The sequence below is a fragment of the Phalaenopsis equestris genome, unplaced genomic scaffold (assembly GCF_001263595.1).
Source record: "Phalaenopsis equestris unplaced genomic scaffold, ASM126359v1 Scaffold000258, whole genome shotgun sequence".
Classification (NCBI taxonomy): Eukaryota; Viridiplantae; Streptophyta; class Magnoliopsida; order Asparagales; family Orchidaceae; genus Phalaenopsis; species Phalaenopsis equestris.
Window position 1 is genome coordinate 484,170 of NW_018164700.1, and position 14,794 is coordinate 498,963.

The following is a 14,794-nucleotide window of genomic DNA, read 5'->3' on the forward strand; positions in this document are numbered from 1 at the left end:
ATATATATATATATAAACTGTGGATTTGATAAATTTGAATTTTGACCGTAAATTCCGGCGAATCATAAATTTATGAGATTTATGAATCAGGAAAGGTAAAAATATATATTAGATAGTTAAATCTTACAAAATATTTTTATTAATTTTACATAATTTATTAAATCTATTAGCTGACAGTTTCAGACTGATCCATTGCAGACAGCTGCTAATTCGAGTCTCCCTCGCAATTATTTTTAGGCCACTTGTTCCTGATCCTCATTTTCAAACTTTAAAGTGTTTGTGCAATTGCCTGTTCGAGAAGAAGATGGCTCTGAGCACAGTTTGTCCTCTCCCCTGTCGTCCTTCCCTCCGCGCTCTTCAGTTCTTGAGACCCTCTTCCAGCGGAACCTCGTCCCATCCGCCTTTCCACGGCCACTGGGACTCGAAATGCTTCTACCTTAGTCCTCTTTCTATATGCTGGCATCATCTTCCAATAGTAGCTTATTCTGGAGGTAACGATAGCGTCGAAACCGAGAGGATGGAAGCCGGTTTACTTGAGGACGACCTACTGAGGCGCATCGTAGGAAAAAAGGATGCTCAGGAAGCTATTGAGATGATTGCGGAGGCGAAGAAGAATGTGAGCGGGGGTATTGTAGGGATTAATGACTGCCGTCTGATAATTGCAGCCGCTTTTGATGGAAAGAATGTCGAATTGGCACTGTCAGTTTTCCACGCAATGCTTTCTGGCCGTGCTCAAGGTTTGGGACTTTTTTTTTTTTTTATCGTTTTTGGCTCTCCAATTTGTGCTTGTACAGAAACGGATGTTTCGGCTTTCAATGAAAGTGTTGGCTAGGTTATTGATTTCTGTGTTCTCAGGCATGAATGAGGTAAAAACCCTTGAGAGATGGGGCTGGGCTAGGCCGGACGTGCAGATCTATGCGTTGCTGGTTCGAGGACTGGCAGCTTCCTTGAGAGTTGCGGATGCATTGAGGATTATAGGCCTGGTTTCTGGTGCAGGAGTTGCTTCAGGAGATGAGGTAATTAGTTGTTTTTTTACTTTCTTAAACTTATTCCTCTTTTCCATGTTAATGTCCATCTATCAAATTTCTTACGTATATTTTCTCCATGATTTCATTCATTCTAGATTTATTAGGTTTCAGAGAAGACCTTCTTCCTTGCTTTGGCATCAGTCACTTGCCATAAAACTTGAAAACTTGTTTTTATTGATGAAATTATTAATATAATACCTAAATATATGCTATTATTTGTATGCTACACGCCCAATATTGCTTAGGTTTAGACTATTTTTGTCTACTTAGAACTTGGCTCAAATCGGCAGATAAAAGGAGGCAGTTTATCATGAAATTGAAGTTGCCAATAGATATAATACCCTTGCTGATGAGTTTTAAGTCACCAATCCTATTCACCAATGTCTATTTAGCCCCAAGATCACCCAGAGTCGCGAAGAATACTCACCCAATACAGCAAAATATCGTGTTTGTCGAATGCAAAATCATTGGAAAATTTATCATAACTCATCAATTATAAGTGAAGTCGACGGCGACTCTACTTGAACTTGTTCTTTATTTTTAATCCAACTCGTGCTCTTTGTTTGATTAGAAAGCATCGTTGTTCCTAAGTTTATTCATATACTAACAAATACTTGCTAATGCTTGTTATGTAATTTTACTTGTGTTTCTCAAATATAGCATTTCTTTAGCACCATGTCTTGTACCGAACTTACAAATAAGGGATTAGAGGATGGGCCTAATACATTAAGTCATCCCCACATTTGTATTAATTGAAAGTAATTTCTCTTCAAATCTTATCCATTTCATTAATGGCTTGAGCTTATTTAGAGCCTTACAATATTTATAATTAAATCTCTCGACTTCTTCTATTTACATATATGACTCTACGTTAGATACAAATCTCAACATTCACCTTCAAGATGGGTAAAATATATCCACTAAGCCCATATTGTCACATAACCTAGACAAATCTAATGAGCTAATGTTGCATGTTCGTAGGCAGTCAACCGCTTACTCTCCACTGGCTACATGACTTAGCTCCAGTAGTCCGTCATTCAACTTTTCCTTGATGAAGAACCTATCAATTTCCACATGTTTGGTTCTATCATGTTACACCGAGTTGTTGGTGATGCTGATCGCTGACTTTTTGCGCCCCACAACTTCATTTGAGCTCTTTGGTCCACCTTGAGCTCTTCTACCAACAAGGCTCTCCGCCACATCGTCTAGGAAACTCCTAAGGCCATGGCCTTATACTTTGCCTCTGTTGTTGTCCTCACTAATATCTATTGTTTATTGCTCTTTAAAGAGACCAATTTGCCCCTTAAGAACATGCAACATTCAGATGTGGACCTCCTGTTATCAGTACAACTCGCTCAGTCAGAGTCACGATTTTCCTTAATGCTTACATATCCATTCTTTCTGAAGATTAGCCCCTTCCTTTGTGTACTTTTCAGGTACCTCAGAATCCTATACCATGCATCCATGTGTCCCTTGTATTATGCATTTAGCGACTCAGCACGCTTACTGCAAAATAGTGAGACGACTTATCAACCTATGGTACTTCTCGCAACCAACTTACTTTCCTGTCTTTGTACTCAACTTTCTTTTCTGATCAATTGATGAAACTGCAGGCTTGCATCCCAACATGTCTGTCTCTGTGAGTAAGTCTAGCACATAGTTTCTCTGAGATATAATAATTCCCTTTATTCCATAAGTTACCTCAATCCTAAGGAAGTATCTAAGTTTTACTAGGTATTTCATTGCAAAATTTTTTCTCTATCTTGTCTTCAGCCGTGCAATCTCTCCCTTATCATCACGAGTATCTATCATATCATCAACATACATGACAAGCATAGTAATGTGACCATCATGCCGTCGAAAGAACACTGTGTTGTCGGCATTGATCTACTTATAACCCATGCCTACCATTGCTCTCCTAAACTTGTTAAAGCAAGCTCGGTTGCCCATTGTTTTATTTATGTCGAAGTTTGGGGTTATTTTCATGTACACCCCTTGTAGATCCCCACGAAGAAATGCATTCTGCACATCCAATTTGTGCAATCTCCATCCACCATTCACAACTAAAAAGACGATTGTCCTGACTTTGCTCATCTTCTCCACTGGTGCAAATATCTCGTCATATTTGAAGCCCTACGTCTTACCATATTTTTTTCGCCACCAACCGTACTTTACACCAATCAATTTTTTTCTTTTGAGATCTGCTTCACTATGAAGACCCCCCATTTACACTCGACTGTATTTTTTCTTGTTGGTAGCAATGAGAGCTCCCTTGTCTTGTTTCTCGAGAGTGCCAAGTTCTTTCAGCTTGACACTCTTCTACTTTGAATACTCTTTAGTCACATGTCAACACTTGGGTATATAGACAGTGGCTAAAGATACAATGAATGCTTCATATACAGGTGATATGTTAGAGTATGACACAAACTGAGTAATGTCATGTGGGAAAATTAAAAAAACCGGGACAATAACGATTAGGAGAAAGATTCGTATTGCTGCTAGAGGTCCTTTTTTAAAGTCATGCATGTGAGAAGAAAATGAAGAGAAATCATATCACCGTGTAATCTGATTCTGAGGTGGATAGTGTAAGTGTCTCATGATTCGGGGCAGACCTGAATGACATGAGTGACACAACAAACACCATTCTCTCATTCTTGCCTATTCCTCCTTTTATATACTCTCAACTCTCTTTGAGCTTGAATCCCACCTCCTGCTCATTTTTCTCATTTTTCGGCTCTTATTCAGCTGATCCTTCCCACACAACGTGACAAGGCATTGTTTCCACATGTGCTAATCTCTCACAATCTCTACTTTCCCCCTCTCGTCTTATACCTCTAATATCTGGCAAGTCACCAGAGGGTGGGGTCACCTCCAAAGAGTAATAAAATTCAAATTCTCTAAAAGTCACATCTATACTCACAAATAACATCTTCTCTATGAAGCTTTAATAAACATACCCCTTTTGAGTGCAAAATAACCCACAAAAATATACTTCACCACTCTGGAATCCAGTGTTTTTTTTATTGCCTGTTATGCTTCACAAAATATAAACAGTCAAATATCAATAATGGGAGGATTCCACCATTATCTCCTTTCAACAACTCACAAGGAGATTGTCACTCCAACACTCCAACACTTTTGAGGACATTCTGATGATCTATTAAGATTTTGTCAAAAGAGCTTGCCCCAACAAGTGCTCTGGGATATTCATCAAGATCGTCATGCTTCGAGCTACCTTTAGAAAGTATCAAATTTTTCTCTCTGCTACTCCATATTGTGTCGGTGTGACATATTGTTTGATGCTGCATCTCTTAGGTTGATAGGTATTTCCCAGATGTCTTAGGTTAAGCTAGACTATTTTTGTCAGTCACATGCCTTATATTTTGCAAAAGTTGGGTCTGGCTGTTAGCGATGGAGTCCGATCCTTTTCCCGCTCCAGCCTCCTGATCTTTCGCTCCCGCTTCCCGCTTTCGTTTTCGCGAATCGGTGCCACCCTCTGTCACGATACCTATTCTCTCTCGCTCCTCACGTTTCACGAATCGGTGCCAACGAGTTTCTGCCGCAAAGTTAAGCTTCGCTTCGTCCCGTTCAACTGCTCCCGCGCTTGGTTTCACGTTAAAAATGAGCGGCTCTCCTTCAGATGATGATAAGTCACGATTTTGAGTTCTTCGGGCTTCCTCAAGATAGAGGAAGAGTTCTTCGGTTTTCCTCGGGATAGAGGAAAAGAAGTGCAAGGTGTAGTTCCTTGCGGTGAAGGAAAAAGAAAGAAGAAGAAGAAGATTGTTCTCCCTTGGCTTCTTCTTAGTGGCTTGTGGCTGAAGAGAAATTTAGTTTATTTCTCTTGTAAGTTTATCTTCATCGGTGTATCTCGGTGTAAAGTTTCTTCGGTGTATCTCGAGAAGAAGAGAGAAGAAGAGAGAATAACGAAGTGAGAGATTCCTTTTGTAAGTCGAGGTGATTGACTGATGTAAATTTCTCAAGTTTTAAAATCCTCTGCAACTCCGGGATGTAGACAATTTGCCGAACCACGTAAATTTGTGTTCTTTTCTGGTATGATTTTTCTCGTTCTATTTTTTGCTTCGTCGATCGTTCTCTTGTTTATATATATATATATATAAATCAAAGCGAGGTTTGGATCTGAGGAAAAATGATGACTACAGATGAAGTGAATGTTTCAGGGATCGAAAAATTTGATGACACAAATTTCAATTATTTAAGGATGCAAATAGAAGACTATCTCTATGGGAAAAACTTTCATCTTTCGTTATTGAAAAAAAAACCTGAAAGGATGGATGAGGCTGAATGAAATTTGTTGGATAATCAAGTTCTGTGGGTTATTCGATTGACCCCATCGAGGTCTGTTGCACACAACGTCGTCAAGGAAAGGACAACGTCGTCAAGGAAAGGACGACTGTAAATCTCATGCCAGCCTTATCATGTATGTATAAAAAATCATCGGTGAATATCAATGTGTACTTGATGTAGAAGTTATTGAATTTGAAGATGGCGGAATGTGTTTTTGTTGCTCAACACCTGAATGATTTCAATACTATCATGAATCAATTGTCGTCTGTTGAAATTGATTTTGATGATGAGATACGTGCGCTGATATTGTTTTCATCATTTCCAAATAATTGGGAAGTCATGGGGATGACAACTGACTGTTAAGAAGTCTGCATATCAATCTAAACTGAAATGTGATGATATTTGTGATTTGATTTTGGATGAGGAGGTGCGCATAAAAGATTCTGGCAAGATCTCAGGTTCGAGTTCGACACTGAATGTTGATTTCAGAGGGAGATAGTATGACAAGAACTCAAATAGAGGGAGATCAAAATCAAAGTCTGGTCAGTAGACAACCTGCTGAAATTGTGACAAAGCTGGCCATATAAGGAGGAACTGCAGGAATCCTTAGAAGATGGAGAATGATAACACATGTGATATCTGCAGAAATACATAATGCACTATTGTTGGCAGTTCATAGTTCTGTTGATGATGGAAGTGAAGAGGATAGTGAGTCCAGGACACCCATTCTTATTGTTCCACAGACAGATGGTGGAGAATCACAAAACAATAAAGAAATCTTGCATGATAAAAGTTCAAGCAAATGGGAGCTGACAAAACTTTCACCAGAGAAGAAGATATTACACAACAAGTGGTTGTACCAGGTGAAGATTGAGCGTGATGACGTAAGAGGTACAAGACTAGATTTGTTGAAAAAGGCTTTCAGCAAAGACAGGATATGCCCATGCATTGAGAGTCGCAAGTAGAGACAAGAGTAATTCAGAAAATAGCTTGGAGGTGCAAGACTATTTGTATTTGGACCCTGCTGATATGTTGACTGAAGGTGTTACTCTTGAGAAACTGAAGTTATGCACAACTTCAGTTGGCCTTCGTGAGTGAAGACAGGGCTTTGAGTTACAGAGGTGGAGGATTCATGGTGGGGGATTCATATTTGAAGAAAAGGGCAACACCGCCAGTGAAGAATTCAGCTCGAGGAAGAAGACGTTGAAGCCTTTGTATCGGTCTTCAAGTGGGAGATCATTAGCGCTGAAGTTCGCCTCCCGATCTCCAGCTCCCGCTTCCTGCTCCCGTTTTCGAGAATCAGCGCCAGCCTCTATCGCGATACCTGTTCTCGCTCGCTCCCGCTCCTCACGTTTCACGAATCAGCGCTAGCGATTCTCTGCCGCTTCGCTCCGTTCAACCGCTCCCACGCTCGGTTTCATGTTAAAAAGGAGCCGCTCTCCTTGAGGTGATGATAAGTCACGATTTTGGGTTCTTCTTCGGGCTTTCTCAGGATAGAGGAAGAGTTCTTCAGGTTTCCTCGGGATAGAGGGAGAGAAGTGCAAGGTGTAGTTCCTTGCGGTGAAGGAAAAAGAGAAAAGAAGAAGAAAATTGTTCTTCCTTGGCTTTTTCTTGGTGGCTTGTGGCTGAAAAGAAATTGAGTTTATTTCTCTTGTAAGTTTATCTTTTTCGGTATATCTCGGTGTAGAGTTTCTTCGGTGTATCTCGGTGTAGAGAGAGAAGAACAGAGAGAGAAGAACAGAGAGAGAAGAGAGAGCAACGAAGTGAGAGATTCCTCTTGTAAGTCGAGGTGATTGACCGGTGTAAATTTCTCAAGTAGTAAAATCATCTGCAATTCTGTGGACGTAGGGAATTTGCCGAAGCACGTAAATCTGTGTTGTTTTCTGGTGTGATTTTTCTGTTCTACTTTTCGATTCATCGATCGTTCTCCTGTTTGATTTATATATATATATCACATCAAGTGATGTATATTATATCCCTCTAACACTGGCGGCTTACTAATTCCATTCCCAAGTCTAGGTATGATTATTACTCTTTTAAGGATAAGAAATATAGTTTTAAGAGTTCACTAAGTGGTATGTTTGCAGGAATCTATAAATTAAGTTGTTATTTTTAGTAGGGTAAATTATTTGGAGAGAATAACATTAATAAAATTAAGGAAGATTTACATACATACCACTCAATTCCTATGTAATTACATTTCTGACACCTAAACTTCAATATTTACATACATACCACTTTACCTATGCATGAAAATGTGTATTTCCTTTTTTAAAAGTTAAAATGATGGCATTTTTGATGTGATGTGAAAGATTTGGGTGGCATAGAAGTAAAATGTAAAGTCTAGGTGTTAGGTCTGTAAATACATAGGAATTAGGTGGTATACATGTAAATGCCCCTAAAATTAAATGTTTAGCGGGGTAAACCACTAAACCCTCCCTCCCCCTAAAAGAAAAAATAAAATTGAGTTGAGAAAATTTCAAATTGCTTGGTAAATATTTAATGCAGAAGATGGTTTGGAAAAAAAAAACTTTTCAGAACTATCTGTAGTGCTTTAAAACTGCTGAATGCACTTAAGCGTGAGTGTAGGTTTTATAGCAAGATTGCAAAAGTGAATTTAGAAATTTAGAAGTAAATGTTATCTATCTGGAAAGCCCTATTTTTTGTTTTTCTCCATTGGTTCTAATTTCCTCCAGATGATTCTGTATAATTCTTAGATAATTCAAGTTATTTTTCACTAAAATAGGTAAAGGATGAAATTTACATTTGTATTCTATACTCTAGGTGCCATTTGGAATGATAGTCCAATGCCCAATTTGTATGCTAGCAATTGCTGTTGCACAGCCTCAACATGGTGTTCAGGTAATACTATCCAAGATCAGCTGTTCTCTAGCTTAAGCTCATTCTCTTTTTTGAAACATGCATATTTATAAGTTAACGTGCTTATTTTATTTGTGCATTCTTAGTTGCTATAAACCTATCTGTCAGCAACCCTATTTTTAAATATCAAATTAGTTCAAAATAATCTCAATTGGAATTATTAAAATAATATTTATCAATCCAAAATGAACTCTACAATAGAAGAATATTAATTCGTAAATAAACTCGATAATATAAGTAAACCTATTTTCAAATATCAAATTAGTTAAGTTCAAATTTAAAAGATATAATTATTTTAAATTTAAATTGTAATTACATTATACTTTATCTTAATCTTGAATTTAAAATTCGAAAGATAAATTTTTCTAAAACAATTCAAACTTTACCCTTATCTTACTTTAATTTGGATTCACTTCAATGTTCTGGACTTTTGCCTCTAACCTTGATTACGAAACCTCAAATTTATGTTATGTCTTAGCTGGCGGATTCTTCACGATGTTCTCTTTATTCTCAGTGGTGTGATTTGAAAAACAACATCACTGGCAATCTCAATCAATAGGTCAAACTATGAAAGATGCAATAAACATGATCCATTTGATATGATGCTGAACTTTTGATAACAGATGACATGAATGATCATCTACTAATTGTGAGACCCATATGACTTAGCCACATTTGTTCTTTTCTAGAGGGTATATTGTTAAGGAGTGCGAACCAAATGGGACCAAAGTTTGGCTAGGTACACTAATGATCAAAATCATTTCTCGATTTTAAAGCTTTTATGTTTGAAGGCCAACAACTTGGCATTCTTATACCACTATATATATATATATATATATATATATATATTCATATCAATAACATAATTCCGCTGAATGTTGAAAATCGACATGGTTTCACAACCTTGAAACAAACTCTAGGGTTTTCTGCAGCCGGAAACTTCCTATTCCCTGCAGCCAACAATTTTTGCCGTGTTGCATACCCTTCCGCCGCCTCTTCTTTTCTGTTTTTCTGCCGGAAATTTTCTCTTCACAGGCCCATCATCGAAATTTCTTTATGCATCCTTTCTTGTCTCTGGTATTCGCTCCTGCAGTCTTTCCCACCGCTGGAACTCCCTTTTGCAGCCTTTCTTGCCTCCTGCAGGCCCTAGACGCTGGAAACTTTCTTTTCATGCAAGCTCTAGCCACTGAAACTTCTTCCTGCAGGAACTAGCCGCCAGAATTGTCTCCCCACAGGTCCCTAGCAGTCGAAAATCCTCTCTGCCGGCTAGAAAATTTTCTGCAGTTCAGAAATTTCTACCGACTTTCTTAGTGGAGACACATCTTCTTGCAATCTTTTCGCTGCATCCGTATCTCATTCCTGTCGACGCTGAAATTGTTGAAATATATATAATCCAAGTGGAATTGCAGCCAGAGGACCACCTATACCCTAAACTCTGACACCTTTCTCCAGAATCTATAGTGTCATCTCTGCTTGCCTTTACCTTCCTGTGTCCTTCCCATTCCCGACATCACTCAACTATCAGGGAGGAGACTTCACTGCCCCTCGAAATTGTACTTTTTTCTCCTTCCAAATTACCCATCATTCAATTTATGTTTCTCGGCCGTGTATCATGTCCTCTTCACATCGATATACTACTGTTAAGACCCAATAATTAACTTTCAAAAGAAAGCATGAGGCTTTTGTGGAACATACTGTGTAGTAGCGATAAATTGCATGTCATAGCACGAGGATGTTTGCATCAAATCCATAAAAAATGAATACATTTCAACGCCACATCTATGATGACAATCTGATGGTGATTTTGTATGAAAGACATGATAACATGAACACAATCAAAGTAAAGGAGGGTTTTGACTCCCAGAATAGATCTGGAATTTTTATGCATTCCGACTGTATACAGAGGCCTTTTGGCTCCAAGTTATTTGACAATAAGGGTAGTTTTGTTCATCTCTTATTTCCAACACCTAAGTTGTGTACTTTGGTTCTCAGTCATAGGACTCAAATTTTATCCCTTGCTGATATCATTTTTGTGCTATCCTACTTGGAAATTGTTTTAGGCTGTGTGGTTTTGGAGTCAGAGACTAGTAGTGGTTCTCTAACTATTTCTCTTGCTAGAGTTGTCACACCTTCTGGCCATGTCTATACATTTGAATTTCATGAGCTAAGCGTAGTGCTGGCTAGAGAAGATGTCAATACGAATGGGTTGAGAAGCTTTATTACTTTTTTAGTTAGGATAACCAGTGAGAAGGCTTCCCGAATGAATTTTGCAGGAGTTGTAGACTCTGTCTTCCTTGACCTTCCACAACCAGGTTAGCGTTGCCCTCTGCAGTAAAAATATTAAAACATGACGACGTTTTTTGCTTTTTATCTCCATTCATAGAGCAGGTGCAACGCTCTTGTGAAACTTCAAGCAACAATTTCACTCAATTAAGGACCTTTGGAGTTCTTCTCCAGAGCTTTTTCTGCTGCAAGCCTGCCTACAAAATGTTTTTCTACAGCAGGCCGTCCTTCGGAGCTCTTCCCTGCAGCAGGCCCTTCTCTGGAGTTCTTTTCTGCAACATGCCATCCTCTAGAGCTTTTTTCTATAGTAGTCCATCTTCTGGATTTTTTCCTTGCAAATCGTGCTCTGCAGTTTTTCTTGTAAGTTGTCAACTTCCCTGCAACATTACTTGTAGGAGTCTTCCACCTATTTACAGACACTGCAGAAACTTAAGTCGAAGACAACCGCAGTTAACTAAAAATATCCCTAAAGGTTGATTATCAAGTACGGGATGAACACTTCATGTTCTACCTCACAAGGAATCTTGTTATCCCATTATTTGATTTTCTCAAATCCAATATTGAATATGTTTGTCAACCATGTTTCAACTTGAAGGGAGTGTTCAAAGTTATATTAGGAAATAATTTATTCCTGTTAAAAGTTATGAGGATTAGATTTATTTTCTTGGATTGGATTTATTTCATTTCCCATGTTAGATTTATTTCCTTCCCTATTTTAGGCTTTTTATTTTATGTCGTTTCTTTTATCTTCAAACAATTATTATGAATTAATTAATTGGAGATATAGGTGTTATATTTTTTGTTAATGTTATTTCCTTTTTCTTTTCTTTCCTATTTTAGGATTCATGTAAGGGTATTTATACCCCGTTTTCATATCAATTAAATAATTCCTCTAAGTTCTGAAAATCGACTTAATTTTAGTTTATTAATTATAATATCCTTTGAATAATACATTATTTTTCTTGTTTCTGGGCTCGATTTCTTCAATTTTTGATTTCTTAAGATCCTGTTTGTATCCATTTATGATTTTTAGTTTTATTTGTATTGGTTTTTGCTTTTATTTTGAAAACCATTTTTGTTAGTGTGCTTTTATATTGTTTTAATTTTAGTTTTCAAATAGATCATATTCTTTTTTAAAAATGCAAAAAATATCACCACTAAATATATTTTATTTTAAAATCAAAATACTAACCAAACAAATTAAACAAATTGAAAAAAAAAGCAAAAATGATGTCAAACTCCCCTTAAGTTAATAGTTCCCACAATATCTAGCTTCATATGACCAACAGTTGTAAAAAATTTGGTAGACATCTTCTTGGGGTTGAAGTCCACCGTATGATTTGTGTTCTTCTTTCCAAAAATAAAAAAATGGCATTTGTGTTCTCAAACCTTTACTAATTATATGGAAAAAATTCCGTTCAGATTGCTTCTTGCTCCAATTGCCGTTATCAGTACGAGCTTGTGTCGGGGGATATACATAGCATTACTTCAGAAGTGACTAGGTCAGTATGTTTGTACTTCTTGCTGAACATCTAGATTGCTTTTTCTTGCTTCCAGGACTAGGAAGCCTTCAAATAATAGCGCTTTAAATTTTAACCCACGAACTTTGTTTTAATAAAGGTAAGCCTGGTTCTTTAATTGACCTAAAAGAGCTTCCTTTTTGAAAATGGAAAAATTTTTTATGCTACATATAATAATTTGGTTGAACTTTCTGCTTCATTTTTTTATCGTCCGTTCTTTATTAAAGTAGACTTACAAGGTGTACTGGTAATGCATGCAGCCTCTCTTCACAGTCTTTTTAATGGACATGAATTTGTTATGGGAAGAGAATTGAATGGTATTATCACTGGTGAATGTATCTATTAGATTTATACGATGAATATAATAGGAGAAAATAACGGAGAGAAGAAATGTAATTAAGAGAATGGATGCATATTTTCTCAAAATATGTACTTTTTATGTACAACTTATTTCTAATATTATTAATTCACTAACACTTTTCTTTAAGGTGGAGTATGTATATCTATTAGCTTTAGTTTATTACATTTGCAAGGAAATGAGAAAGGACCTAAAGCTTGGGTAATGATATCTTTTAATTTAATTTTGTTTGTTTGTGAACTGGAGATACAAGATGTAATAATATCTGTTTGATCTTTTCATGGAATATATATTATTAACAATTTTAAGGTTGTATGATTGTCTCAATACTGAGCCATAGGCTCAGTTGGTGGTAAGTCGAATCCTTCAATAGACTTTGACTCATATCATTTCATTTTAGAATGAGTTCTGACTTAATATTTCGCTTTAAAATTAGAGAAAGTCGTCTTAGATGGTTTGGTCATATTAAACGTCGACCATTAGATGATCCGATTAGGAGAGTAGATGTTTTAGATTCGACTTGTGTTAAGAAAGGCAGAGGTAGACCTAGGAAGACTTGGGCTTATTGTATTAAAAATGATCTTAATTTACTAGAACTAAATGAAAATATGACACTAAATAGGACGCAATGGAGAAAAAGGATTCATGTAGCCGACCCCACGTAGTGGGATTAAGGCTTTGTTGTTGTTGTTGTTGTAATGTTGAATCTGCAACAGCTTTTTGCTTCTTTCTCTTCTTTACAGCTAAATTTTCACTAACAAAGTACATTTTGCTGATGTTGACTTTCTATTGTGAACAAACCCAACATAGTGGGCATCAATGATTGCTTTGATATTTAAGTCCCCTGTATGAGTATACAATTGCTCTTTGCCAAAAGTTTTTTGATGTACACGAGATATAAAAAATAATATATCAATTCTTTTATTTTGGGTTTTGCATATGCTGACTTGCAATCGCTACAACAAAGGGATATGTTGACACTTTATTTTTAAATAAATTAATTTTTCAGCCATTTTTTTTTATTTTTTATTTTTGAGATGGGCTTCATGCTGTTTTGATCCATGTAATAAATGGGTCAAAGTCATGCTGTTTTTCTGTGCGAATGGGTCAAAATCAATTGCAAGCAGAGAACATAATGGGCTTCATGCTGTTTTTCTGTGCGACTTCAGCAGCAGGGAGCGTGAACAGAGGCATGCAATTAGGGCTGTCAATTTGGCTCGTTGTTCGTGAACAGCTCGTGTTCTGCTCGTTAAGCAGCTCGTGTTCGGCTCGTTCGTTAAGTCTAACGAGCCGAACATGAACAAATTCTTAAGCTCGAAATGTAAACGAGACACGAACAACAGTTTGTTCGCTTGTGTTCGGCTCGAAAAACAAATTATATAACTTTTTATATAATAATATATTATATATATTTATGTCTAAGTTTAAATCATAACACCTCATGTGACAATGTGGTTAGTGTCTTCTTTTGTATATATTTGATCCAGGCTCGAATCCCACACTTTACATCTTACTTTCTCAATTTTAGTTTAACGAGCCAATTTCGAGCCAAACACGAGCCGAACGCGAACACGAATATTTAAATCGAGCCGAACACGAACACACTGTTCACGAGCCGATTTCGAACACGAGCTATTTCGAACGAGCCGAACACGAGACCCTACATGCAATTGATTTTATCATGGTGTGCAATTGACAAAGTCGTGCGAGGGAAGCAGACGAAGCTTCGGTTGGATTATGTCGTGCGAAAGCAACGACTACAAATTCGTGCAGAAGAGTTAAAAAGGGGTGTAAGTTCTGTGGCTCTTGGGTTGCGTGAAGGATTTGTGACGACAGGGAAGAACGAAGAGGAGTTGGCTGCAATCTCTGCTTGCGAAGGATTGAGCAACTTTGGCTTGTTGGGAAGGCAACCGGTGGATCACGACGTGAACACGGGCAATTGCAGCGAGTTGGAAAGTTGAAGACATGCTTGGGCTTGCCCTAGGACTAAACCCACAACACCTTCGGCTACTAGATCGTCGTAGAGTGGCTCGAGCAGCTCGGTGTAGGGCAAAGGTACAATCCGCATGAAATCAGAGCAGTCAAGGAGAGAACTTTGGTTCTGCATGCAAGAGAAACCAATAAAGGCTGAGAAATAGTTAATTTGATGATACAGTAGGTGAGCCGCACGAGACTATACTTTGAGTCGAGTGAACTTTCAGGTAATCGATCAACTTTGGCGGCACCGAGCTCAGGTATGACACGTGCCTAGGGGGAGACCCGCAAGGGCTACAACTGTGGGGAATTGTGACACCAGAGTAAGACTTGTCCAAAGCCACCCAAGGAGAGAGAGATGGGTGGACATGGACCGTCTAGAGAGGGCTACCGGGAAAATCTAATGGTAGCAGAGAACGAGAGAAAAACAAGGGTGATCTTTACTA

General features: G+C 37.7%; 1 protein-coding gene across 4 annotated transcripts in view; it reads left to right on the forward strand.

Annotated features, from left to right (window-relative positions):
• The first annotated feature begins 186 nt into the window (after positions 1-186).
• The window catches only part of LOC110024564, a 37,101-nt gene continuing 22,493 nt past the window's right edge, over positions 187-14,794 (forward strand). For 3 of the 4 annotated variants that reach the window (XM_020724608.1, XM_020724607.1, XM_020724606.1), the window contains exons 1-4: positions 187-737; positions 856-1,016; positions 8,118-8,195; positions 11,919-11,998. In XM_020724608.1, the coding sequence (XP_020580267.1) occupies positions 305-737; positions 856-1,016; positions 8,118-8,195; positions 11,919-11,998 (752 nt within the window). In that variant the 5' untranslated portion in view covers positions 187-304. The remainder of the gene's footprint in view (positions 738-855; positions 1,017-8,117; positions 8,196-11,918; positions 11,999-14,794) is intronic. The other variant, XM_020724609.1, reaches the window with a different exon arrangement.